Source organism: Carassius auratus, chromosome 13 (genome assembly GCF_003368295.1).
Source record: "Carassius auratus strain Wakin chromosome 13, ASM336829v1, whole genome shotgun sequence".
NCBI lineage: Eukaryota > Metazoa > Chordata > Actinopteri > Cypriniformes > Cyprinidae > Carassius > Carassius auratus.
This window is the reverse complement of record NC_039255.1, coordinates 25,199,856-25,226,620: the sequence shown is the minus strand read 5'-3', so window position 1 is coordinate 25,226,620 and position 26,765 is coordinate 25,199,856. Positions and strand designations below refer to the sequence as shown.

At 38.0% G+C, this 26,765-nt stretch overlaps 1 protein-coding gene across 2 annotated transcripts; it reads left to right on the top strand.

Moving 5' to 3' along the window:
* Positions 1–755: 755 nt before the first annotated feature.
* LOC113113103 (NACHT, LRR and PYD domains-containing protein 3) lies at positions 756–18,486 on the top strand. 2 transcript variants are annotated; one of them, XM_026279268.1, is made up of 9 exons: positions 756–888; positions 2,173–2,355; positions 4,353–4,535; positions 6,253–8,208; positions 8,823–8,996; positions 14,252–14,425; positions 14,652–14,813; positions 17,396–17,442; positions 17,527–18,486. In XM_026279268.1, the coding sequence occupies exons 2-9, from the start codon at positions 2,201–2,203 to the stop codon at positions 18,105–18,107; spliced, it is 3,432 nt and encodes a 1,143-aa protein (XP_026135053.1). In that variant the 5' UTR covers positions 756–888; positions 2,173–2,200; the 3' UTR covers positions 18,108–18,486. The 2 variants fall into 2 exon arrangements, with proteins under 2 accessions (XP_026135053.1, XP_026135054.1); XM_026279269.1 differs by lacking the exon at positions 4,353–4,535.
* The last annotated feature ends 8,279 nt before the right edge of the window (positions 18,487–26,765 follow it).

Genomic DNA, 26,765 nt, shown 5'->3' with positions numbered 1-26,765 from the left:
AATTGTGGACAAAGAACTGCATGTACTGCACAACTGCACATAATCACAGGAAGAAGGAGGCGGGAACCGGTGAACAATCAAATGAAACACTTTAATAACAAAATAAATACAAAACAGCGCGACAGCCCCTTGCGGATGACCATCGTGCACAAACAAAAACCAAACACAAAATAAAGCCCAGGGCTGGTCCTCTCTCATCCTTCACTGTCGTCGCTTCATTTTTGTATTCTTCAGATCTCCTCTGTGGGAAGCGAGACCGGTGAGTCTTGCTCATTTCCAATCATTCCACCGGCCTCGCTCCGTTCCCACGGCTCTCTTTTTTATACAGTAATAGGTCCATATAAATTGTTCTGGTAGTCACATGAAGGAATAAACTGTTTAATTTATCCTAATCAAATTAAAAACGCTTTTATTTTTTTGGCAAACAGAGTGCTGCAGGTATGCTGTTCATAGACACTATAAAAAAGTAACATTCAACAGTTAACAGGATTGATATCACAATCACAACAACTGATTAACAACGGACCAATCATAGTTTGGTCTCAGGCTGGGCCAAATTAAGTTTAGGAAAACAGTTTTACTTTTTTTTCTTATATAAGCTCCTTTAGAATTACACATCAACTCTTTATATATATATATATATATATATATATATATATATATATATATATATATATATATATATATATATATATATGTGTTGTTTTTTTTTTACAATTTGAAATGTGCTTAAATATCTCCACTAAGACAGAAGAGAGTATTGAAGGTGACTCTGCTGGGGGTTGCAGCGCCCTCTGCCGTGGATCTGAGCGTCATCCGCTTCAGACATCAGCTGAACAAACCGAAAGCGAAAGAATCATCCGACTAAAGCAAACTGAAATCCTCGAGGTACGTTCATGAGCTTTATATATCTTATTTGTAATAGGCTAATGATATTTTAGCTTTTATGTGGACCTTATTTCAAACTCGATATTGATCCTACACTATATCTGCACTACGATCTCAATTATTTGTGGAGAAGAGAGTCATTGTAGTGCCGAAGCAGATAACGTGCAGAAGCCTGAAAGACCCGTGAGCAGCTTACTAGTGTCGTAAACGGAGACTGGTCTTGTTATCATCATTCAATATACTGCGCTAAAAGGCATCAATGTCGATTGTGAAGGTGCATTAAATTTTTAGCAGAGACCGATATTAACATGGATTTATTGTACAGCGAGGGAGGGAGCTAGAGCAGACAGCAACACAAAAATAATATGATTAACAGGCTCACAGCCTAATAATTCAATGGTGTATTAGATATTTCCAACAAATATATTGCACTAATTTTGACGTGGGCACTTTAGAAATTGTGTTTTAATACACTATCAGTCAAAAGGTTCTGATGAGTAAGTTTTTTTAGTCTCTTCTGCTCACCAAGCCTTCATTTATTTGATCCAAATTACAGCAAACACATAAATATTGTGAAATATTTTTGATTAAAATGTAATTTATTCCTTTGATCAAAAAGCTGAATTTTGAGCATCATTACTCCAGTCCTCACATTGTCCTTAAGAAATCGTTCTAATATGCTGATTTGCTGCTTATAAAACATTTATTATTATTATGTTGAAAACAGATTAGACCCCCCCCCCCCCAGGTTTCTTTGATGAACGGAAAGTTCAGAAGAACAGCATTCATCTGAAATATAAAATAAGATTATAATATCTTATCAACACTTTTGATCAATTTAAAGCATCCTTGCTAAATAACAGTAATAATTTCTATAATTGCCCCCCCCACCCCCCCACCACCCCAAATGAGGTACAACAACTTGTCACTGGAACATGACCCTTAAAAGGACATATTTGTTCTTCTTTTTTTTCTTTTTTTTTTTTTACCACTAATAGATAGGCCTACAAATTAGTACCATAAGGGTATGAATGACTACTCTTAAGGTACTAATATGTACGGTGTCAAGCTGTTGTACCCCAAAAGGTAAAATACAAGAGAGAGAACGCATTGCAAACATCAAACTTGTATCTGATTTAAGACCACTCACAGAAGAGGCACAAATCAGAACCAAAAATTTATTTTTTTGTGGTTTCTGCTGTTCACACTGTTCCGAAAAAAAAAAAAAAAACATCTGAATCTAATACAGTATGAGCTAAATAATCAGATTTTTCCCACTTTTAGATGCAGACTGAATGAAGCTATAGAAGAAATGAGCCTGAATGAGGAGAGAGAGGATGGAGATGTTGTTAACTACCAGAACCAGAGAGCAGCATCTCCAGAGCTCAGCTGTTTGTCTGTGAAGAGTGATGCATCCATGGAAATACCCATCAAATTCAGTCATGGAACAGGGACCCTTAACAACAGGTAAGACAATTACCAGACAAGGGACAGAAAAAACTTAAGCTAATAATTTCCAACCTTGTTAAGTTACTGCTGTACCCACATTTGAAAACTTTCCACAAAGATCACCTTATACGTGGATAAATCATGCTAACTCTAACTCATCTGACTGTTGCTGAAGTCTCTAGCTAGTGAACGATCTGAGGTGAAATGTCTAACTATATATTTTAGACAATAAAACTTTATTATGAATTATCCGGTGCATGGTATGGCTGGTATGTTGGGGTAGACCTGTTTGATTTTGAAGATATTAACCCAAATATCCAAATCTTAATGCTGCATTATACAATTCAATTAATGTTTAGAAGAAAAGACTCACATCACCGAAAATGCCTGCAAATGTGGTTTTATCTGACAGTGGCTTGATGTGATAAACATCTTTGTAGTGGACAGTGTCCATGTGAACACCTTCAGCCACATCGTCAATTAAATGGCATTTTATGGTAAACTTAATTCATCCATCATTGCCGCAAATGAGTCAGCTCCACACCACATTTGGAGGGCTGTCATCTGAATATGCTCTCAGAATCACGCTTCATTGTCATCACCTGTATGTCAGTTAATATCATTTTAGTTTTCATTCTCATTATTTAGTAATTATTTGTATAGCATTCATTCATTTAATAATTAATTCATCAATGCCAAATCTACCAAATTTCAGAAACATCCTCAGCTAAAACGTTTGATATTGTTAATATTTTTCAAAAAAAAAATAATAATAATGATGATGAAAGCCAATGGTTATTAAATGATATGAATTAATATTTACACTACTTTGTAGAGTGGGGTAAAAATAAAAAATAAATTATTGAGATTTGGAGCCAGATTACCATACGGTGAAAATGACTTTAACGACGGCAGCATTATTTTATTTTTACACTTATGTGAGCAGTTCCTCAGCTGCATCATGTGCTCAGATCAACTGTTATCATTGCCTTATTGTCATCCTGTCACAATGTTTGCTAATATTTTATTAAAATTTTAAAACAGTGATTTTTTGATTTCTTCAATTCCTCAAAAAAAAACAAAAAAAACAATGTGGCCAAACATTACCTTCACATAAATTTTTAAAAGTGGAGTAAAATAATAAAAAAAAATGGACATGAAATGGACAGAACATTTTGTAAATAAAAGTAATAATTTCTATAACCCCCTCCCCAGCCCCACCATTTAGGGTATAAAAGCTTGTCACTGGAACAAGGACATATTTGTTCCTTTTTTTAACATATTTGTTCCTTTTTTTACCACTAATAGATAGGCCTAAAATCTAGTACCATAAAGGTACGAATGACTACTCTTAAAGGGATAGTTCACCCAAAAAAAAAAATATTTCATTAATAACTTACCCTCATGTCGTTCCAAAACAGTAAGATCTCCGTTTATCTTTGGAGCACAGTTAATATTTTAGATTTAATCCGAGAGCTCTCAGTCCCTCCATTGAAGCTGTGTGTACGGTCTACTGTCCATGTCCAGAAAGGTAAGAAAAACATCATCAAAGTAGTCCATGTGACATCAGAGGGTCAATTAGAATATTTTGAAGCATCGAAAATATATTTTGGTCTGGTCCAAAAATAGCAAAAACTACGACTTTTTTCAGCATTGTCTTCTCTTCCGTGTCTGTTGTGAGAGAGAGTTCAAAACAAAGCAGTTTGTGATTTCCGGTTCGTGAACGAATCATTCGATATAACCAGATCTTTTTGAAAAATTTGAACTCTTCAAGTTATTAATGACAGAATTTTGATTCTTGTCAAGCTGTTGTACCCCAAAAGGTAAAATACAAGACAGGGAACGCATTGCAAACATCAGACTTGTATCTGACTTAAGACCACTCACGGAAGAGGCACAAATCAGAACCAAAAATTTAATTCTTTGTGGTTTCTGCTGTTCACACTGTTCTGAAAAAACTAAAATCTGAACCACATACAGTATGAGCTAAATAATCAGATTTGTCCCACTTTTAGATGCAGACTGAATGAAGCTTTAGAAGAAATGAGCCTGAATGAGGAGAGAGAGGATGGAGATGTTGTTCACTACCAGAACCAGAGAGCAGCATCTCCAGAGCTCAGCTGTTTGTCTGTGAAGAGTGATGCATCCATGGAAATACCCATCAAATTCAGTCATGGAACAGGGACCCTTAACAACAGGTAAGACAATTACCAGACAAGGGACAGAAAAAACTTAAGCTAATAATTTCCAACCTTGTTAAGTTACTGCTGTACCCACATTTTAAACCTTTCCACAAGGATCACCTTATACGTGGATAAATCATGCTAACTCTAACTCATCTGACTGTTGCTGAAGTCTCTAGCTAGTGAACGAGGTGAAATGTAAAATGTAAAAATTGCAATTTTCTCTTGAGATTTACTTTTTAATTTTAATTTATCATTGCCTTATTGTCAACCTGTCACAATGTTTTCTTTTTAATTGTTTTTTTTTAAAACTGTGATTTCTTGATTTCCTAAATTCCTCAAAAAAAAAAAAAAAAAAAAACTTGCCAAACCATTACCTTCAGATGAATTGTTAAAAGTGGAGTAAAATTAAACAATTTACACATGAAATGGACAGAAAATTTAAATTCCTCTTTAACAGCATAGTGAACCACATTTTGTTTTTGACACTGACATTTTTTAAAATTTAACAATTTACTAATGGAGTCATAATAAGATCCCAATATCTCTGAAATTGAAGTATAAGGCCTTAAAGAAAGAAAAGTAGCTTTATTTTAAGGTATCCTTGTTACTGTTTAATCATGTATTTAAGTACTGAGCAATATTTATTAAATATGTGTACTTCTATAAGGATTATGATTTTGTTTAGGGTAATTATGCATAATTAATTGTTGTTATTATAGTAAGTATATGTAACACTTAAGAACACGTTAAAATAAAGTGTTACCGAAAAGTATGTTAAGAACTAGAATTTAAAATCATATTATACCTTTAATAGTTACAAGATGGGATCTTTCCCATTTTTTTACATTTTTCACATTCTATTATCTCACGGGGAAGTCGTGGCCTAACGGTTAGCGACTCAGACTCGCAATCGGAAGGTTGTGAGTTTGAGTCTTGGACCGGCAGGAATTGTAGGTGGGGGAGTGCATGATTGTAGGTGGGGGGAGTGCATGTACAGTGCTCTCTCCACCTTCTATACCACGACTTAGGTGTCCTTGAGAAGGCACTGAACCCCCAACTGCTCCCCGGGCGCCGCAGCATAAATGGCTGCCCACTGCTCTGGGTGTGTGTTCAGGTTGTGTGTCTGTGTGTGTGTGTGTGTGTTCACTTCTCTGTGTGTGTGCACTTTGGATGGGTTAAATGCAGAGCACGAATTCTGAGTATGGGTCACCATACTGGCTGAATGTCACGTCACTTTCATCTCAGAATAAAGTTGTCATTTTGATCCCCCTCTATAAAATAATGGAATACTCAATAAACAATCATCCATGTCATTTAACATTTTGGTTTTCTTCTTTTATGCATTTCTTTCACACACACATTTCTTTTTGCATTATTGACACACTGTTTTCCTAATGAATGTTGTTCAGTGCTTTGACGCAATGTATTTTGTTTAAAGCACTTTTTTTTTACCTCTGTTTGAGTTGACATCATTCGACCCATCATCGTTACACACACAGTGTTTCAACGTAAAAAAAATATGGCAAGGCTTACAAGTTTTAAGTGTCATTTGAAAAATAGAGTTCTAACTGATGGGGGATAGTTTCTTTATAGAAACAGCATGGTGTGTCTCAGCTGTTTCTTTTTTTTTCATTTGTTTTTCTTTGAAAGACACATGGCTTTAGTAGAGCTTGTCTCTTGAGACCTCATTCTGTCTGTGTTCTTTTTCTTTTCCCTGCTGTGAGCATAGAGATGATTGGTCGACCTGCAGAGAGACTGGAAACCTGCAACTGGATCCTCACCGACCAAATGATAAGCTACTGAGAGCCAAAGACCACCACAAAAACAACATGAAGAACAAATATGAGAGGTTATTTGAAGGAATCAAAATACAAGAAAATCTAACTTTTCTGAACAGCATTTACACACAGCTTTACATCATAAATGGAGAGAGTAAAATAGTGAATGAGGAACATGAGGTTTTACAGAAGGAAGCAATGCCCAAAACAAAATTCTCACATAACACTCCAATCTACTGCAATGACATCTTTAAACCCTTAAGAGAACCAAGATGTGAGGAGAAAGACAAAATAAAGATTGTTCTTACTAAAGGTATCGCTGGAATTGGAAAAACCGTCTCTGTGCAGAAGTTCATTCTGGACTGGACCGAGGGAAAAGCCAATCAAGATGTGGACTTCCTGTTTGTGCTCCCATTTCGTGAGCTAAACTTAATTAAAGATGACCAGTACAGTCTTCACAGACTTTTACTTGACTTTCATCCTGATCTTGGAGATCTAGACTTAAAGATTTATGAGGAGTGTAAAGTTGTGTTTATCTTTGATGGTCTGGATGAAAGCAGAATTACACTGATATTTTCAGACAATGAAAAAGTTTCAGGTGTGACTGAGACTTCATCAGTGGCTGTCTTGATGTCAAACTTAATAAAAGGAAATCTGCTTCCCTCCGCTCTCATCTGGATCACCTCCAGACCAGCAGCAGCCAATCAGATCCCCCCCAGATATATCAACCGTGTGACAGAGATTGAAGGATTCAATGAGCCACAGAAGGAGGAATATTTCAGGAAGAGAATCAGTGATGAGAATCAAGCCAGCAGAATCATTTCACATATTAAAAAAGTGAGAAGCCTCCACATCATGTGCCACATACCCATCTTCTGCTGGATCTCATCCACTGTGCTTCAGAAGCTCATGGAAGAAGATCTGAGTGCAGAAATCCCTCAAACTCTGACTGAAATGTACATCCACTTCCTGCTCATTCAGATAAAAATGAGGAATCAGAAATATGAAGAGGGAGATCCAGAGAATCGCCAACAGTTAGATGAAGTGATTCTGAAACTTGCTGAACTGGCTTTCAATCAGCTGATGAAGGGCAATGTGATGTTCTATGAGGAGGACCTGAGAGAGTGTGGCATAGATGTCACTGAGGCCTCAGTGTATTCTGGGATGTGCACTGAAATCTTTAGGGGGGAATCTGTGATTCATCAGAGGAAAGTCTACTGCTTCACACATCTGAGCCTTCAGGAGTTTCTTGCTGCATTATATGTGTTTTGCTCTCATCTGATGAACAACATGGAGCCACTGGAGTTGTTTCAGTATATAGAATATGAAAATTATGAGAATATGTGTGACAGGTCTGAGGGAAACCCTCTGTATGCATTACTAAGATCAGCAGTTAAAAAAACTCTTCAGAGTGAAAAAGGACATCTGGATCTATTCCTGCGGTTCCTGCTGGGGGTCTCACTTGAGTCCAATCAGACACTCTCACAAGATCTACTGCCACACACAGAGAACAGCTCTTCCACTATCAGAGACATCACAAAGTACATCAAAGACACAATTAAGAGTGACAATGAAACAGATTATTATTGTAATTTGGATTATGATGATGACAGATTCAGCAATCAATTTAAAAAGCATTACCAATGTCTCTCAGCAGACAGATCTATCAATCTTTTCCTCTGCCTGCTGGAGGTGAAAGATCAGACTCTGTCAAGAGAAATTCTGGAGTTTGTGAAATCAGACAAACTCTCAGAGAAGAAACTCTCTCTTTCTCACTGCTCAGCAATAGCCTACATAATTCAGATGTCAGATGAGGTGCTGGATGAGTTTGATCCTATGAAATACAACACATCAGAAGAGGGTAGATGGAGACTGATACCAGCTGTGATGAACTGCAAAAAAGTTATGTGAGTAGGCTATTCATGTTATCACGTAAGTTTCCCAAACTTTGGTCCTGGAAAACCCTCAGCTCTGCACATGTTTCCCTTTTCAAACTCACCTGAATCTACTCATCACCTCATTAGTAGTGACTCAAAGGCCTGAAATGAAAAGGGTAACATCTAAAACAAGGGTGTGCTCCAGGTCCATTGTTGGGAATCACAGACATAATTTTTTTTTTTTTTCAGTAATTGTGAATCTGACTTTTTGTGTGTCTAATTAATATATGAAATTTCAACCCTGTTTTTATTCATATTACACAAATTTATTATGAGCATTGAAGTAGAAAAGACATAAGAATTTGAAAACACATGGAACAGTACACAGTAGAAACACAGCAATGTGTAAAATATGTTTACAACGATCTCACATTCACAATTAAAAACTATTATATTCATATCACAAACAAAGTATTACTTAGTAGTCAAAAGCTACTTAATTTGAACATGATCTTTGTTCAAAGAACTTCTTGTAACACAGCATATTAGATATGTGGTCAATTAAAGATTGTTTTATTGGCATTCTTAAAAAAGAAAATAAGACATCTTTATTACAATCTTTACAATGTTGTTTTCTGTTATAGATTTGCTGGATGTGGTCTCTCTCTTCAGCAATGTGAAATTTTGTCTTCAGCTCTACAATCTTCAAATTCCTGTCTGAGAGAGCTGGACCTGAGTAACAATGATCTGCAGGATTCAGGAGTGAAGCTTCTCTGTGCTGGACTCAAGGGTTCACTCTGTCAACTAAACATACTGAGGTTTGATTTTTACATTCACTTATTATGTTAAAAAATGGGAATGAATAGCTGTTTGGAAAATATCAGATTTTTATAAGATCTTTATTTCAAAGATCTTTATTTTGTTCTAATTATAAAGTGTGTGTGTGTGTATATATATATATATATATATATATATATATATATATATATATATAGTGAAAGTGACGTGACATAGAGCCAAGTATGGTGACCCATATTCAGAATTCGTGCTCTACATTTAACCCATCTAAAGTGCACACACAAACCGTGACCACAAATAATTGATTTTAAGTATTATTCAATTAAGTTTCACAATACAAGATGAGAATTTAAAAAATATGAAACATAACATAATATAAAATAAAAGCTTTAATAAACGCACCACAATCACAAAAATAAGCCAATATAAGATGTTCCCTATTCTAAAGTATTACCAAAGAGCTTTGAAATCAATTCCGAATTGAAAAGGCAACCAAAGGTGTTGCATCGCATTGCCTGCATCTGGGTCAAAGGTTGAGCTTGAATATACAACAGACTACAGCCAACTAGCAAGATAGGTCTTCATCTGCATTTTCCATACCAACAGCTGGTAGTAATCTGTAATTAAAAAAGGGGAGTAGCTAAGACTGCAGGTATTCAAACAGTGAAACGGTACGCAGATGTCATGGTTCGGTACGTACCTCAGTTTGGGGGTCACGGTTCAATACAATTTCAGTACAATAATAGAACAAAATCTATTATGCTCGGTTTCTTTCTAAATTATGTGAAAATCATCTTGTTTACTCACTCACAGAAAACAATATATTGATTTAAATTTTCTGAGACACTTTTTGTTGGAAAAAGTCATATGCGAGAAGGTGTCAACTATCATAAATATCATTGTGATAGTTCATCATTTACACCTGAGAAGACGAAGGCCCTGATAATGAGCTGCATAATGAGCCTTTCAATCAGCTGTGTGTCTGAGAGGAAGGTGTTACAAGAACGAATGTAAGGACAAAATAAATGCAAATAATTTTATGTTTGTAGCTTATTTAGAATATATTTAATTATCCCACAACATAATTTAATATTCACTTGCGAGTGCAGTTAAACAGTTTATTAGGAACAATCAAAGCTGACTTTCAAAGCTGAATTTTTAGCATCATTTCTTAAGTCACACAAACCTTCAGAAATCCTTTTAACAATCTGATTTTCTATACAAAAAACATTTATTGTTATTATTATTATTATTATTATTATTAATAGTGTTGAAAAGAGCTGTGAATATTTTTTCTGTTTTTTTTTAGCGGGGATAAATTGAAAGAACAGCATTGTTTGTTACATTGATTACAGTTACATTTATTTGATACATTTATGTCTTATCCTTCTCATTGCGAAGCAAACAGTAAAATTAAAAAACGTGAAGAACAGTCTCGCTGCGTTATCTTCTGTTGTGTGGCGTATTCAAGCCGCACGCTTCAGTGAAACATTAGAATCTGAATAGAGCGTTCAGCACGAGGGGCGTGGTCACATTACAAGATAATGAAGGGAGACGTGAAAAACAGATAACGAGTTGTTTTCATATGTATTACTTTAGCACAGGATATTTGTTTTCGGCAGATATCTGTTAAAAGTAGACATGTCAAGCTTTCTATAGATTTATGTCTCGTGTCTCTTCGTTGAGTATTCATTGAGTTACACTTCATTTTAATGTCGCATTTGTAAATGAAGATCACTGCAGACAAAGGCTGCAGACAGCACACCTTGTTTGTTATCTTTATTTTATAAATGGACAAAGTTTTGTTGCTATTATGTCTGTACACAAAAAAGTAGACCCTTTACAGATTCGATTGATGTATTGCTCTTATCTGTATGATCAAAACTGAAAATGTAATTTAAGTTCTTTTCGGGGTTATCAGGAGAAAATGCCTCATAACGCGTATACGTGTTAATTGACTCCAGGGGGTTAAAGTATACTCCTTTGTCAGTCTGTGAGAGATGCATTCAAAATCAGCACATGGTCACTGTCTAGTGGGCTTTGTTTTCAAGTGCGCAACTCACAACATTCACTGTTCTTCTGTTGGCAGCCGGTTATCAAACAGCATTACATTGCCGCAAGCGACCCCTTCTGGATTGAGGTGTAATTACCTGTATTCGTTGTAAGGCCTCATACACCGAACCGAGATATCTGTATCGTGATGGTTCGGTACGAATATATGTATCGTTCCAGCCCTTACAAACAGTAAACTAAAAATCATTTGATGATTAAGATTAAGATTTTTACATGATTTAAGTACACAGTTCCTTTTAGAGCACTTTTAGGGGGTTTTGAGATCATTCAGGTGTACACATGCATGTTATATTGGCCCAAAGTAGGTTTGAGTATTCAAATTCCCTGAAATTTTGTTTGTAGCACCATTGCCTTGAATTGTTTAGCTCCAACCCTAATCAAACACACCTGAACCAGCTTGTTGCAAGCAGGGTGGGGCTGAAAGTCATGGAAATGGAGTGTGACTGATAGCAAAAGTGCAAATGAAGGACTCCTGCATGCCACACTAGTCTCCTTAAGAGGAGCTCAATGCAAGGTGTAGTGACATTGCAGGGAGAAACAGGACCAGGCCTGGGACATTTTATTATGTTTGTGTGTGGTAGTCGGTCATAAACCAGCTGTTTTTTGTTTTGGTTAATTGTGAATTAAAGTAGGTTTATTTTGACTAGGGGCCTGTACCATGAAGCTGGATTAGCTGGCTAGACAGGTAAGTTACAGGTTAGTTTGCACCAATCCTAGGTTTTAGGTACCACGTAAATGACTTGGCTTTTAGCGGCATTCATTGCCATAGTAACTTACACTCCAAGGCTAACCTGCTCCGGGGCAGGTTATGTTCTGGGTTAGAGATCTCAAACTAAAGCTAGACCAGTCAGATGTGAGAGAAATGACACATGTCTGACACAAAGTCACTCCAGTTAATCTTGCTCCAAATTAAAGGTCACTATTGCTAACAAAAAAAATTGCTAAAATTAAAAATATAAATTATTATATATTATTACACAAGCAATTTTAGTTTAACAGTTATTTATCAATTATATTTTTTTTATTTTAAATAAATATTAATGTATACAGATCATATAATATAAATAAGCTGTAGTATCAAAATATTGCACTATTTTAAAAATAAAAAATCTGACCTTACATGTTCAAGTCTCTATCACTATATATTTTCAAATGTATTAACTTTTACTTGTCACTGCACCGACAGAGCAAGACTATTTATTTTATTTGTCCTCCTTCATTTTTTGATTGGACACTCCTGCCACAAATATAATTTATTTTGTTTAAATGTTGTTGTGGATGGGTGTTATGATTAGTATTGGGTATCATTTGAATTTGATCAATTCTAAATCTTTCTCTGTTTATCAATTATGTTTTATATTATACAGCATTAGGCTACATAAAAACTGAGGACTTGTTTAAGAGCGGCTTGTGTGCAAAACTGTTTTAACACACAACATTTGTTGGAAGTAACCAAATAAAAAAAATGTATAGTTACCACCAGTGCTTAGCGGTTTGTATGTAGAAAAATCAACAAATCTGAAATTCTGGGAGCATACAAAACCTGTCAAGGCAAACTGCAGGCAAATCTGCATTCATATGTGTGTGTCCAGACATGAGCAACCTATCTGCATGGGCTGCTTTTTGTTATAACACAAATGTACCCACATTTTTAATGGGGCTTTCAAAAGAGACGGAGGAAAAATGAGGTACATCATCTCGACCTCCAAATAAGTGCCCTGTCAAATTACAAAGAAAACGCACTAGAAAGCTATGAATATGTATAAATAAATATGAATAGACCAGATCTGACAGGAAAGACTGTTTGTTTGTTTTGTTTTTTTTTTGGGGGGGGGGGGGTGTATGGTCTTCCACCACCAGGTAGCAGGGTCTTTAGATGTCATTGTAGTCACATGTCTGCTTTCTTGTGCTTGTGCTGTGTGTCCGTTTCCTCACCTTTTGGCTGCTGTGCTCAGGACGCATAGACGAGGAGTTGTTGTAGTTGGCTGTTTGCCTGAGATTCTCAGTCTCATTTCCACCTCGCGTTGGGCATTGCACCAGAGGTAGTCTCCATAGCCTGTGTCCACAGGTGTCTGTACGGACGGCTATGGAGTTGTTTTTTACGTTGGTTTATTTTTGGGAATTTTTTATTATTGTACCCAATAAACTGTTGCACGTATCCTCTGCATTTGAATTCTCTCTCTTCACGGCCCTGACATATATATTTATATATATTTTTGTAAATATTACAATTTTCAACAGTTAAAGATTAACATAACAAAGAAGGCAAAGAAGCTTAAGGAAGTTTTCACCTTTACAGTCATAGCACTCATAGCAAAGAACTATTCAAACGCTTTGTTCGTACTTGTCCATCTCTGTTGGCTTTTCTCAAATGCTTATCCAAGCTGGCTGCTTGAATAGCAGGGTATTGTTCTAGAAATCATCACATTATCAAAGTATAGGGAATTCCAGCTGGTTCTTATATTTTTTTTTTTACAAATGTCATACTCTATACATTTTAAAATGCACATAATACTTAAGATTCAGCACCCTTGCCAGTGAATAAACAAACATTGATAGGCTAGCTCAAAATAATTAAAATAAAATATTTTTCCCTCTGAAGTTCCCTCTACACCCAGCTAAATGACACAACCATGGAAAAGGGATGCAATGCTTTGATTATAAATGATCGACCTGTGACACTACTCAGTTTGTTTTGTGTAAACTTTACTTTCGAAGCAAGGGTGTGTAGTTTCTGAAATTGATCAATAAATGTGAAACTGAGGGTGAAAAACCTGTCAAAGAGTTTGTCTTTGACTTGATTTTAATTTCTGCAGAAATAATCTTATTTACAGAGTTTCACCTTCTGAGTTCAAATGAGACAGAGAAAGGTCCCTGCTAACATGGTAACATTGAAAGATAACTGTATCCCCTGGGCGTCTGGTCTTAACCAATTGTATGCTCACAAGTTACTGAAAAACATCAAAACCCCAGATATAATAAACTACAAGTACCGTTCTAATACAGTTTTTAGGATTCATCAATTTGATCACATCATTCATATAATTTAAACAATCAATCATGCTTCCCGTTATCTGGTCTTTCGGAAGATGTGTGAACAGGAATCAATAAGCTGAAAACAGAATGTACATTTCATAACAAGTATCTAATTCCTAACCATAAGTATCCAATTCCATACTTTCTCCTTTATTGTTCTCTTTAGATTGGTCCTCTGTAATCTCACTGGTCAATGCTGTGAAAGTTTGTCTTCAGCTCTGCAATCATTAAACTCTTTTCTGAGAGAGCTGGACCTGAGTAACAATGACCTGCTGGATTCAGGAGTGAAGATCCTCTTTAATGGACTGAAGAAGTCGCATTGTCAACTGAACATACTGAGGTATTTATAAAAATAAATAAACATATCAATTTAGACTTGCCCTTGATTTCTGACTTGAAACAAAGTACACATTATAAAAAGTATGTATTTTATTAAATAATAATTATATAATTATATTTTTATTTATAAGAATACACACATATGCCCTATTCAGATAGTGTATATATATTTTTTTTCTCATGGGGACAAACTAATGTCGTGGACTGTTGGCTGTTGGTTTCTGTAGATTATCTGGCTGTATGGTAACAGAGGAAGGCTGTTGTTATGTGATGTCAGTTCTGAGTTCAAACCCCTCACTTCTGAAAGAGCTGGATCTGAGCTACAATCACCTCAGAGAATCAGAAGTTAAGCTGCTCAACCATCCAAACTGCACGCTGGAAAAAATCAAGTATGTTGATCAGCAAGTATGAAGATAAAAGAGTAGCAAAAGAGAGAAAAAATGAGAGCTTCAAATCTGAATTTGAGAAATCTAAATAGTTTGTAATCTGAAATTTACTTTTAAACCTCTGATGTGCAAAGCTTAAATGTTTAAACTTTTACACATACACAATAATTAAAACTCCTGTTTTAAATTCAGTGTTGCAGACCAGTAGTTACAAATTTGTAAACACCAATACAGGCACAAGTGTGTATTACATTTTTACTTTAGCACTCAAACATAAATATTTAGTTGCGTTGATTTTTACTACTACTTTTGTGATATTTCTGTTACAAAACTCACTTGCACAAATGGAAGATGTAGGGCTGTAGTAAAAATTTTTATCTTCTCAGGCTTGGTTATTGAACACCTCAAATGTTCTCATTGGTCAAGACCAACTCCAGCAATATGCTTTTTTTCTCATTCAAAACAAAACCACAATTGTATGTTGCACCTGAAAAGTGTGGGGAAAAATGCTAGGCGCACCGTTTTCTCCTTTTTTCCAAAGCACTCTGTAGCCTGTGCTTTATGCTTGCGTTCCGTGACATCTGCTGTTGCTAAGCAACCATGACCTGCTCTCCATGAAGAAGCAGAAGTTTTAGCAAAGGATAAATAGATTTCCAGCACTAAAAATCCCTTGCAGTTGCTCTGCTAATCAATTCATTTAAAAAATGTCTATCAGCTATGACCAGCTGTTTCTCCATCTTGGCTTAGTTTTTAATTTTGTTACGGGAAAGGATGAAGCTGATTCGTTGATTCTTGTCACATGTACAGTGGGGCACTTGCTGTGTTCTGAAAGGTTTAGATGTTTATAATTAAATTTTCTACCTGTTAGATTGTGTTTTATTAACATCTACACCTACATAGCTAAACTTTCTCTTTACCATAATTAAATACTAATTAAAGTTGTACAGTGTGACATATTAACTCGGTCCTATAGGCCAGTGTCCTTTCTGTATGGTAGAGTATGGCAGTGGCCATACAGCTCAGTCAGGTGAGTCATGAAAAATTATCCAAACTTCATATATTTCTGTTATACTTTTTTATTGTTATATTAATGAGAGGGTTTTACAAATATTTAACCAATGATAAGTATTACAAAGAGCTTGTCACTAAAGCTCGTAATGCCATTGGATACTCAAGCTCTCAGCGAAACCTTGTCACTTCACCCCGTCTCCCCTCAGATTGACACGAGGCACACAGCCTGGAGACATCTCCACTTTTTTGCAATGCAAACAAATAAATAACTGATGTTTGAATATGAATACGAACAGCGCCGGACTGAAACTAACAAACACACTTGTGCATTGCATTGCGCAGGGTGTATGATAGGGCCCTATGTCTGTAAAGGCTAATGCTTTTGTTTGTTTGAAGAGCAAGGTAGGTTAGGCTATTTGCCGTCTAGCCAATATTCTTTGGTACATTTTAAATATCCTGTGCATAAGCATTAATCATTTATATCATGAGATTTTGGCCAAGTGTGTTAAACAACAAGAAAAACTAAGCACCCATATAGCAACAATAAATGTTATATAACCTGTAAAAGTTGATGAAAGTGTATAATGCTATGCACTTGCATCAAATGTGGTTGTTCTGTTGACAGACAAAACACAGATCTCCTCATTCTCCACCAAAAAACTTGTTTTTCATATAGCCTAATGTTAATTGCAAGTGTCTGATACAATACCAACACTGACTACTGATAATATTAGTCCTGTGCAAATTTCTAATAGCAGACATAGCTGAAAAGGTTTTGAGGTTAATGTGTTACAAATAAATCATGTGTTACAAATAAAGCGTGATATATTATTTTAACCTGGTGAAATGTAAATGACACAGGGCACAAAACTATATTAGTTTTTTTTTTTTTAATCCATCTAAACGGACCATAGAACGGGACTCACAAACCCTTGACATCCAGCTATCTGGGAAATAAGTCAGTAAATTCAAGCTCTTACTAGACACTCTAGAAAACTTCCAGATAGGTGTGTTAAGGCCAATTGGAGCTAAACTCTGCAGGGCAATGGCCCTCCAGGATCTAGTTTGGAGACCCCAACCTACAGAGTTGTTACTTTGCATTTTGTTACTTTAATGGCCTTCCCCTTATGCCTAGTTCACACTACAGGATTTTAAGCCTGATTTGCAAGTTAATGAGATCACTGACAGGTCGGGCTGTGATCAGAGGTTCAAACTCTGAGTTCAAACAAAACAATATCCCGGAGTAATTCATGTACTCAAACAGTACACTGACTGAACTGCTGTGAAGAGAGAACTGAAGATGAACACTGAGTCGTTTTATTAATAAATTAATAAAAGACGGGTATTTTGATTATTGTGTATGTTTCCAAAACAAAACATCAGCTTTTCTCATCAGATTGTGAGTGTAAATATCAACTAACAAGTATGAATATTTCTTGTGTAAGTTCTCACATTCAAATCTACAAGCCCTTGAGTTTTAGTGCACTTTTACCTGACAAGGAAGAGTCAGTGCTGTGTATGTGAGTTTACTGATTGTATCTGATGTGCAGAATATGACACTGTGTGTTTTATAGTGTGGCTCATGGAGGAGAGTTCAGGATTTTAGCTGGACTACGCAAATGTACGTCTACACAAGACACACACATACACCCCTTTAGTGATTATTGTTGTGTTGCATTATAAATGTCTCTCTTCTTGTGTTCAGATGCCTGTCACCTCACACTGGATCCAAACACAGCACACACTTGTCTCATTCTGTCTGAGGAAAACAGACAGGTGACACGTGTGAGAGAGGATCAGTCATATCCTGAGCATCCAGACAGATTTGATGAGTGTCCCCAGGTTCTGTGTAGAGAGAGTCTGTCTGGACGCTGTTACTGGGAAGCTGAATGGAGTGGATATGCTTTTATATCAGTGACATATAAAGAAGTCAGCAGGAAAGGAGCAAGTGATGACTGTGTATTTGGATTCAATGAAAACTCCTGGAGTCTGATCTGCTCTGAAAACAGGTTTACTGTCCGACACAATAACAAGGAAACTGACATATGTGTATCTTCAGGCTCCTCTAAAAGAGTAGGAGTGTATGTGGACATTCCAGCCGGCAGTCTGTCCTTCTACAGCGTGTCTGACACACACACACTCACACACTTACACACATTCACCTCCACGTTCACTGAGCCTCTCTATGCTGGATTTGGGTTTGTGTTTTATTATCCAAACTCCTCAGTGACTTTGTGTGAGATTGAAAAGCCTGTGACCAACAACAGACTTTACCCACACACCTGAATGATAGAAATACTCTCACTTTATATACTGTAGTGCTGCTGAATGTGAGGGTGTATGGTTCTCTTGGGAACCATTAGAATCCATGGAAGCTTTCTATCATGTCTTATTTAGGATACACCTTGTTATTAGCTTGTACATATAATTGATGTTCAGTTAGGTATGCTGCTAGAAAAAACAAATTTAGAAGAACAAAAAAGTACTGGTCATTTTCTGCCAGTATATTATCCATTTTGTAACCCTAAAACTCTCAAAATGCAGAATGTAATTTAAAAGTACACTGTAAATTTTGTGTGTGCACTTTGACAATTAATAAACAAAACTGTCTTGCAGAAGACACACCTAGGTTCCTAACTGATGACGAAGAATTGACAGAGCAACCATGAAGTCTTAGACAGTGTTCTAGGTTATTACAAGCAGAGTTTTTAGCTCCTGTGATTAACACCTCTGTTTTTTCAGAATTTAACAGTAAGAAATTACTCCTCATCCAGTTTTTTTTGTCATTCAATAAACAATATGCAGTTGATCTACATTTCCTTAAATATGAGTCTGTTCTGCTTCCATGGCAACAAGTTTGCATCTAAAATCTTCAACCACCAGTTTTCAGTCGAGACGAAATAAAGCAGCCTTTCAACAAATCTGCATCCTACCTCCCAACTTAGATAAATTTCAGCTGTGAAGGATGGATAATTGTAATTCAGACAACTTATCAGTGTCTGAGGGGAAATTAAACCCTTCGGTAATATCAGATATAACACAATACATAACAATAAGATTCAAAACTACAACACTACATCTAACCATGACAGTGGTGCATCTTGTAATACTGGAAGTATGAAAAGCTATGACAAATACTCGTTGAATTGTGACTAATATATTGGATATATTAATATCAGTGAACATGTTACACATTTGACAACCAAAAAGTGTCATAACACATCTTGAACTGTATGTTTTGTTTGTAAAGTATACCATTTTTGTTTGTTTGTTTTTTAAATGCCAATTTCTTTGATATTTAGTTTCTAATGCAATTATATTAAAACTTTTTCTTGCTTGTTCACCATATTTTATGTAGGTTGATATTGTAGGGGAATTTACAGTTAAAGCCCAAGGACCAGATATTTGGCAATAAAGAGCAGGAGTCAGAGATGAGTTCAATTAATAATTATTATTTTACTTGAAGAAAATAGTTTGCAATTTCATCAGCAGAAGTCAGCTTCAATACTCTCGACGGAGTTCGTAGGCTGCCCCCTGTACAACTCAAAATCAACCACAGTTATACCCTGACAGAGGATACTAATTGCGTCAAAACATAAGACAACAAAATTCTGACTGGTTCCAAAACCTAGATAAACTCTCCAAAGATATGCTGGACACTGGCAGTTGATCGTTTGGCCTGGGACTGTCTGAGCTTCTCCCTGTACAGACAGATACTAACACACATACACAGAGAACTTATCTAAAATTCAAGGCTTTCTAGCACTGGCGTGTCTTATTACGGTTGGATACACACACATAATATGTGGACATTAATTTTGAGGAAAAGAAATACAGGGTAGAACAGGATTCTTTAATATCTCATAAGCGCACATAAGGTTACAGATTTCACTCTTGCCATAACTTGATTAATAGTCAAACAAGAAATCGTGGGACCCACTTTATATTAAGTGGCCTTAACTACTATGTACTTACATTTAGTTAATAATTTAGTACAATGTACTTATTGTGTACATACATGTTTTTACATTGTACTTATATTAAAAAAAACGACATGTAGTTACATCTGTATTTAATTTCTGTAATTACATTTATAATTACACTGTTGACCCATACTTTACACCTTAACCCACCCTTAAACTTACCCATACCTCCAACCCTCTCCCCAACCTTACCCCTGTCCCACCTCAATAGCAGCAAAAGTGTTTTACAATACAATATGAACACAATAAGTACATTGTTCTTATTTTTTTATGGAAGTACATAGTAGTTAATTTGTCACAGTGTCTGGGTTGTGTTCCCTGGGGTTCCACTAGATGTCCTCCTTTCTCACGGTGTCTGTCACCAGATCACTTACTGTTCCCTTATTTGGTCACCTTTCCTCCTTGTTGTGTAATTGATTGTTCCCCACCTGTCTCCTCACCAAGGAGGAAGGTGACCAAATAAGGGAACAGGAAGTGATCTGGTGACAGACACCGTGAGAAAGGAGGACATCTAGTGGAACCCCAGAGAACACAACCCAGACACTGTGACATAATTAATATCAGTATGAAGGATATGGCAACTCGGCACCCACTCCTTCAATATATATATATATATATATATATATATATATATATATATATATATATACAGTATTGTTCAAAATAATAGCAGTACAATGTGACTAACCAGAATAATCAAGGTTTTTCGTATATTTTTTTATTGCCACGTGGCAAACAAGTTACCAGTAGGTTCAGTAGATTCTCAGAAAACAAATGAGACCCAGCATTCATGATATGCACGCTCTTAAGGCTGTGCAATTGGGCAATTAGTTGAATTAGTTGAAAGGGGTGTGTTCAAAAAAATAGCAGTGTGGCATTCAATCACTGAGGTCATCAATTTTGTGAAGAAACAGGTGTGAATCAGGTGGCCCCTATTTAAGGATGAAGCCAACACTTGTTGAACATGCATTTGAAAGCTGAAGAAAATGGGTCGTTCAAGACATTGTTCAGAAGAACAGCGTACTTTGATTAAAAAGTTGATTAGAGAGGGGAAAACCTATAAAGAGGTGCAAAAAATGATAGGCTGTTCAGCTAAAATGATCTCCAATGCCTTAAAATGGAGAGCAAAACCAGAGAGACGTGGAAGAAAACGGAAGACAACCATCAAAATGGATAGAAGAATAACCAGAATGGCAAAGGCTCAGCCAATGATCACCTCCAGGATGATCAAAGACCGTCTGGAGTTACCTGTAAGTACTGTGACAGTTAGAAGACGTCTGTGTGAAGCTAATCTATTTTCAAGAATCCCCCGCAAAGTCCCTCTGTTAAAAAAAAGGCATGTGCAGAAGAGGTTACAATTTGCCAAAGAACACATCAACTGGCCTAAAGAGAAATGGAGGAACATTTTGTGGACTGATGAGAGTAAAATTGTTCTTTTTGGGTCCAAGGGCCACAGGCAGTTTGTGAGACGACCCCCAAACTCTGAATTCAAGCCACAGTACACAGTGAAGACAGTGAAGCATGGAGGTGCAAGCATCATGATATGGGCATGTTTCTCCTACTATGGTGTTGGGCCTATTTATCGCATACCAGGGATCATGGATCAGTTTGCATATGTTAAAATACTTGAAGAGGTCATGTTGCCCTATGCTGAAGAGGACATGCCCTTGAAATGGTTGTTTCAACAAGACAATGACCCAAAACACACTAGTAAACGGGCAAAGTCTTGGTTCCAAACCAACAAAATTAATGTTATGGAGTGGCCAGCCCAATCTCCAGACCTTAATCCAATTGAGAACTTGTGGGGTGACATCAAAAATGCTGTTTCTGAAGCAAAACCAAGAAATGTGAATGAATTGTGGAATGTTGTTAAAGAATCATGGAGTGGAATAACAGCTGAGAGGTGCCACAAGTTGGTTGACTCCATGCCACACAGATGTCAAGCAGTTTTAAAAAACTGTGGTCATACAACTAAATATTAGTTTAGTGATTCACAGGATTGCTAAATCCCAGAAAAAAAAAATGTTTGTACAAAATAGTTTTGAGTTTGTACAGTCAAAGGTAGACACTGCTATTTTTTTGAACACACCCCTTTCAACTAATTGCCCAATTGCACAGCCTTAAGAGCGTGCATATCATGAATGCTGGGTCTTGTTTGTTTTCTGACAATCTACTGAACCTACTGGTAACTTGTTTGCCACGTAGCAATAAAAAATATACTAAAAACCTTGATTATTCTGGTTAGTCACATTGTACTGCTATTATTTTGAACAATACTGTATATATATATATATATATATATATATAGGAAGTAGAATATTTATGTTTTAATCAACTTCAGATCAAATGTGATGTTCCACTTCCAACTGCTTAGGGTTTTTTTTTTTTTTTTAGAAATGAAAGTGATTTAAATGTTTTATCCATTTAATATAGCCTTTGAAAGCGATCCTAGTTCTGCATATAAGCATAACATATTTTTTTAGCTTAATAAAACTTAGTGTAATATTGCAATATGGGTAATTTCAAATATACAGAGAGGGGTCCAGAGACAAAGGCAGGTTCAGTCTTGTTCTTTAATGAAGAAAATAAGGATACGCCACACGGCTGATTAATAGAACTAAGGATACAAAGGATACACTAAGTAAACAGGGTCCTTGACCACTTCCTCAAAGGGAAACTGGAATACAGCTGGAGGTCTGGGCGACTCTTTGAGCGGCGAGTTCGGGAACACAGGTGAGAAGCGCAGTTCTCTGCAACCCTCTACGAATCCCGCTGGGCACAGCACAGAGGAGGTAAGCACAACCGCTAAAATTAGGCTCTACAAGAAACACTGAATATGACAATGCAGGACTAGACTTGGACAGGACAAGACAAGACTATAATGGAGAAACAATCACGCACAGCTCCGTACATCAAGTATTAACAATAATCCGATAACACAGACATGAAAAAGAGAGCTAAATATAGCGAAGACAAAGGGGCAGATAGCGAACAGGTGTGATTCTTAAGATAATGGAATTCAGCTGGTGGTAATGAGAGCGAGCGGTCCAGGATGTTCCGGGAGGGGATCCAGCATCTCTCCTCAGGACAATAACCCTCCCAATCTACGAGAAATTGATGGCCCCTCCCCCTGGGGCGAATATCAAGCAACCTACGTACTCTGTAGACGAGGGAGCCCTCAACACAAACCGGGGGCACGACAGGATGAGGGAGGGCGCGAATAACAGGCTTCAAACAAGAGACATGAAACACAGGATGAACGCGTCAGAGATTGGCCGGCAACCGGAGCCTGACAGAGACCGGGCTAAGAATCTTTATGATGCGAAAATTGAATTGTAATTGTATGCATACTCAGCCCAAGGAAGCTGTTCTACCCAAGACGCGGGTTTAATAAATGCAAAAGTACGCAACAGCGGACCAATGGTTTGATTGAGGCACCGATGAGGCGACAGAACTCCTTCCAAAAGAGGGAGGAGAATTGTGGCCCTCTGTCAGACACAACATTCTCAGGGAGGCCATGGATCCTAAAAATGTGTTCTATGACCGTCTGCGCAGTCTCCTTTGCTGAGGGAAGCTTAGGTAGGGGAATAAAGTGGGCGGCTTTGGAAAAGCGATCTATAACGGTGAGGATAACCTGGTTACCTCTGGGGGGGGAGACCAGTGATGAAATCAAGGGCGATATACGCCCACGGGCGAGACGGCAAGGGTAAGGGTCTTAGATACCTAGCAGGAGGTCTATTACTGACCTTCGTCTGGGCACAGACCGGACAGGACACAATAAAGCGGCGGATGTCTCGTTCACGGGAGGGCCACCAAAATCTCTGGCGAATAGTGGCAATGGTGCCCCTGACCCCCGGGTGAGCGAATAATTTAGATGAGTGTCCCCACTGAAGGACAGCGCAATGAGTGGACGGAGGGACAAACAAAAGCCCCCTAGGGCAGAATCTAGGATTGCTAGTGCGAGACAAGGTGCGTTTAACCAGTCGTTCAATACCCCAGATCGCCACCCCCACTATGACCCGCTGAGGAAGGCTGCCTTCTTCAGACGGTATGGACTCAGGACAAGGAAACTGGCGAGAGAGAGCGTCAGGCTTGAGATTCTTGGCCCCCAGCCGGTAGGAGATAGTAAAATCAAAACGAGTAAAGAAAAGGGACCAATGAGCCTGACGGGCATTAAGTCTCTTGGCTGACCGAATGTATTTAAGATTCTTATGGTCAGTCCAGACTAGAGGTCTTCACAGTGCACCCGAGACCCGTCGATCCCGGACCCGACCCGTGACCCGTACGGGTTCGGGTCTATATTTTAAATAATCAGACGGGTCCGGGTCGGGTCCAAATCTATTACCTCGGGTCCCAGGTCTGTTTAACATTGTGTGTAATACCCGTGCGATCGCCGATCGGAGTCATCGGACTCGAAGAACACCGGGCCGTGATCAAAGACTGCTTGTGTTTTTTTGTAACTTGCAACTTGTAAAATTAGGAGAAGAAAGAGTGAGCCAAAAAAAGTGATCTCTCTCTTTCTCTCTCTCCCTCTCTCTCACTCGCAGACTCAGAGTTAATATAGTACAAGTGCACGCACGGTATTAATGCTTGCAGACTTGACACACTCATATTTAATATATTTGAAATCAGCAACACAATCTGAGGTGAACTGTCACATGAATGTTTTCTATTACGCTCAAATTGTGTTAAAGCATTTTAGGTTGATACAGCTAGCACGCATGTGCAGTTTCGAGCGCATTATATGTTTCTATGGCAACCAGTGAGGGACACTTCGACTGCCAAACCTTGTTTTACATTTTCTCCCATTTTTATAATATTATAAATGAACCGTTTAATCTTAAAGTTTGAGTGGTTCAGATTCAGACTCGATGCAGAGCAGAGAGCACAGACAGAGATCAAATGATAGTAAATAAATAACGTCAGCGGCCATGGCATTGCACGAGCGATCGTTGTAATAGTTCAAAAGGGCAAACAGTATAAATTAACTCGAGTCAGAATGTACATGTGCACAGTAGCATTTGTCATCCGTCACCGTGACATCAAGTGGACTTTTGAAGCTGAAATAACGAGTGGATTCAGCTTGGACTTGGAATAACGAGAGGAATAACATGAATAACTTTCTTGTCGGAGGATTGTAATGCATCACAGGCAGTCAGGTACAAGGAAGAGAGACGACGGCTCTTTAAATTAGGTAAGACAAAAAGCTGTATTCTTCGCAACATGTTTATTGACTTGTAATAGCAATTTAAAGTGGAATATGTGAACGTCGGGACCAGTCGGGTCTGTGTCTTCCCGGCGGGTTCGGGTCCAGAATTCAAATAATATACGGGTCTGGGTAGGCATTTCTCGGATCTACGCGGGTCCGGGTCCAGCTTTTGAAATATTAGACGGGTCCGGGTCGGTTCGGTGTAGTACATTACGGGTCTCTGTCGGGTTCGGGCACGAATTTTTGGACCCGTGAAGACCTCTAGTCCAGACTACGAACGGAACCTCAGCTCCCTCCAACCAGTGCTGCCACTCCCCTAATGCGAGACGAATGGTCAACAGCTCTCGGTTACCTACGTCATAATTCTGTTCAGCAGTTGTAAGGCGATGCGAAAAAAGGCGCAGGGATGATTCTGATCATCAGCTGAGGAGCGCTGAGAGAGGATGGCCCCCACACCCATCTCTGAAGACGATGAACTGTCTCTCTAGGTTGGGGGAGATAAGGATAGGAGTGGATGAAAAGAGTGATTTGAGACGTTCAATCACTGGGCAGCCTCCGTCCACGAAAATTGGGTCTTGACTGATGTTAGCGCATTTAGGGGCGCTGCTACCTGACTAAAATTTTGGATAAAACATCGGTAGAAATTAGCAAAACCCAGAAAGTGTTGAAGAGTGACACAAGATTCTGGTCTGGGCCATTCAGTAACGGCCCGGACCTTGACATGGTCCATACTAACCCCCTGGGAAGAGATAACGGAACCGAGAAACGTGACTGATTGAGCATGAAAGGTGCATTTCTCTGCCTTGACAAAAAGACGGTTCTCTTATAGTCATTGGAGGACCTGTCTAACATGTTGCATGTTAACTTGGAGATTCTGAGAAAAAATCTGAATATCATCGAGGTAAACGAACACAAACAGGTTTAACATGTCTCTAAGGACATCGTTAACAAGAGTCTGAAACACGGACGGAGCGTTAACTAGCCCGAACGGGAGAACACGATATTCAAAGTGCCCAAGGGGTGTATTAAACGCCGTCTTCAACTCGTCACCCTCCCTGATACGCACAAGGTGATAGGCATTACAGAGGTCCAGTTTTGTGAAGTATTGTGCCCCCTGCAGGATCTCAAAGGCAGATGACATAAGGGGTAATGGATACCGGTTCTTAACCATTATGTCATTCAAGCCTCTGTCATATATGCACGGGCGCAACGTGCCATCCTTCTTCTTCACAAAAAAGAACCCAGCCCCCACAGGAGAAGTGGAGGGAACGATAGTGCCCGCGTCTAATGATTCTGAGAAATATTTCTCAAGAGCCTTACACTCGGGAATAGAGAGAGAATAAAGCCTCCCGCGATCAAAGTACTCCTCAGGAACCCCAGACAAATCACCTGGCTCCTCCTGAAAAACAGAAACAGAAGACACGGGAGAGGCAGCAGACACAAGACATCTGACATGACATGAAAAACCCCAGGAGAGAATGGAATTCTTAGCCCAATTAATATGAGGATTATACTCAGACAACCACGGATGGTCCAAAACTACAGGGGTCTCCGGGGAGTTGATAACTAAAAAAGAAATAGTCTCTCTGTGGTTACCGGACATGGTGAGACTCACCGGTGCTGTAGAACTATTCAGCTGGGCAAGAACGCTACCATCAAAGACGAAGACAGAAGTGGGGTCCCGAAGACTAACAAGAGGAATACCTTGTTCCAAAGCCCAACTCCTGTCCATAAAGTTCCCCTCCGGCCCAG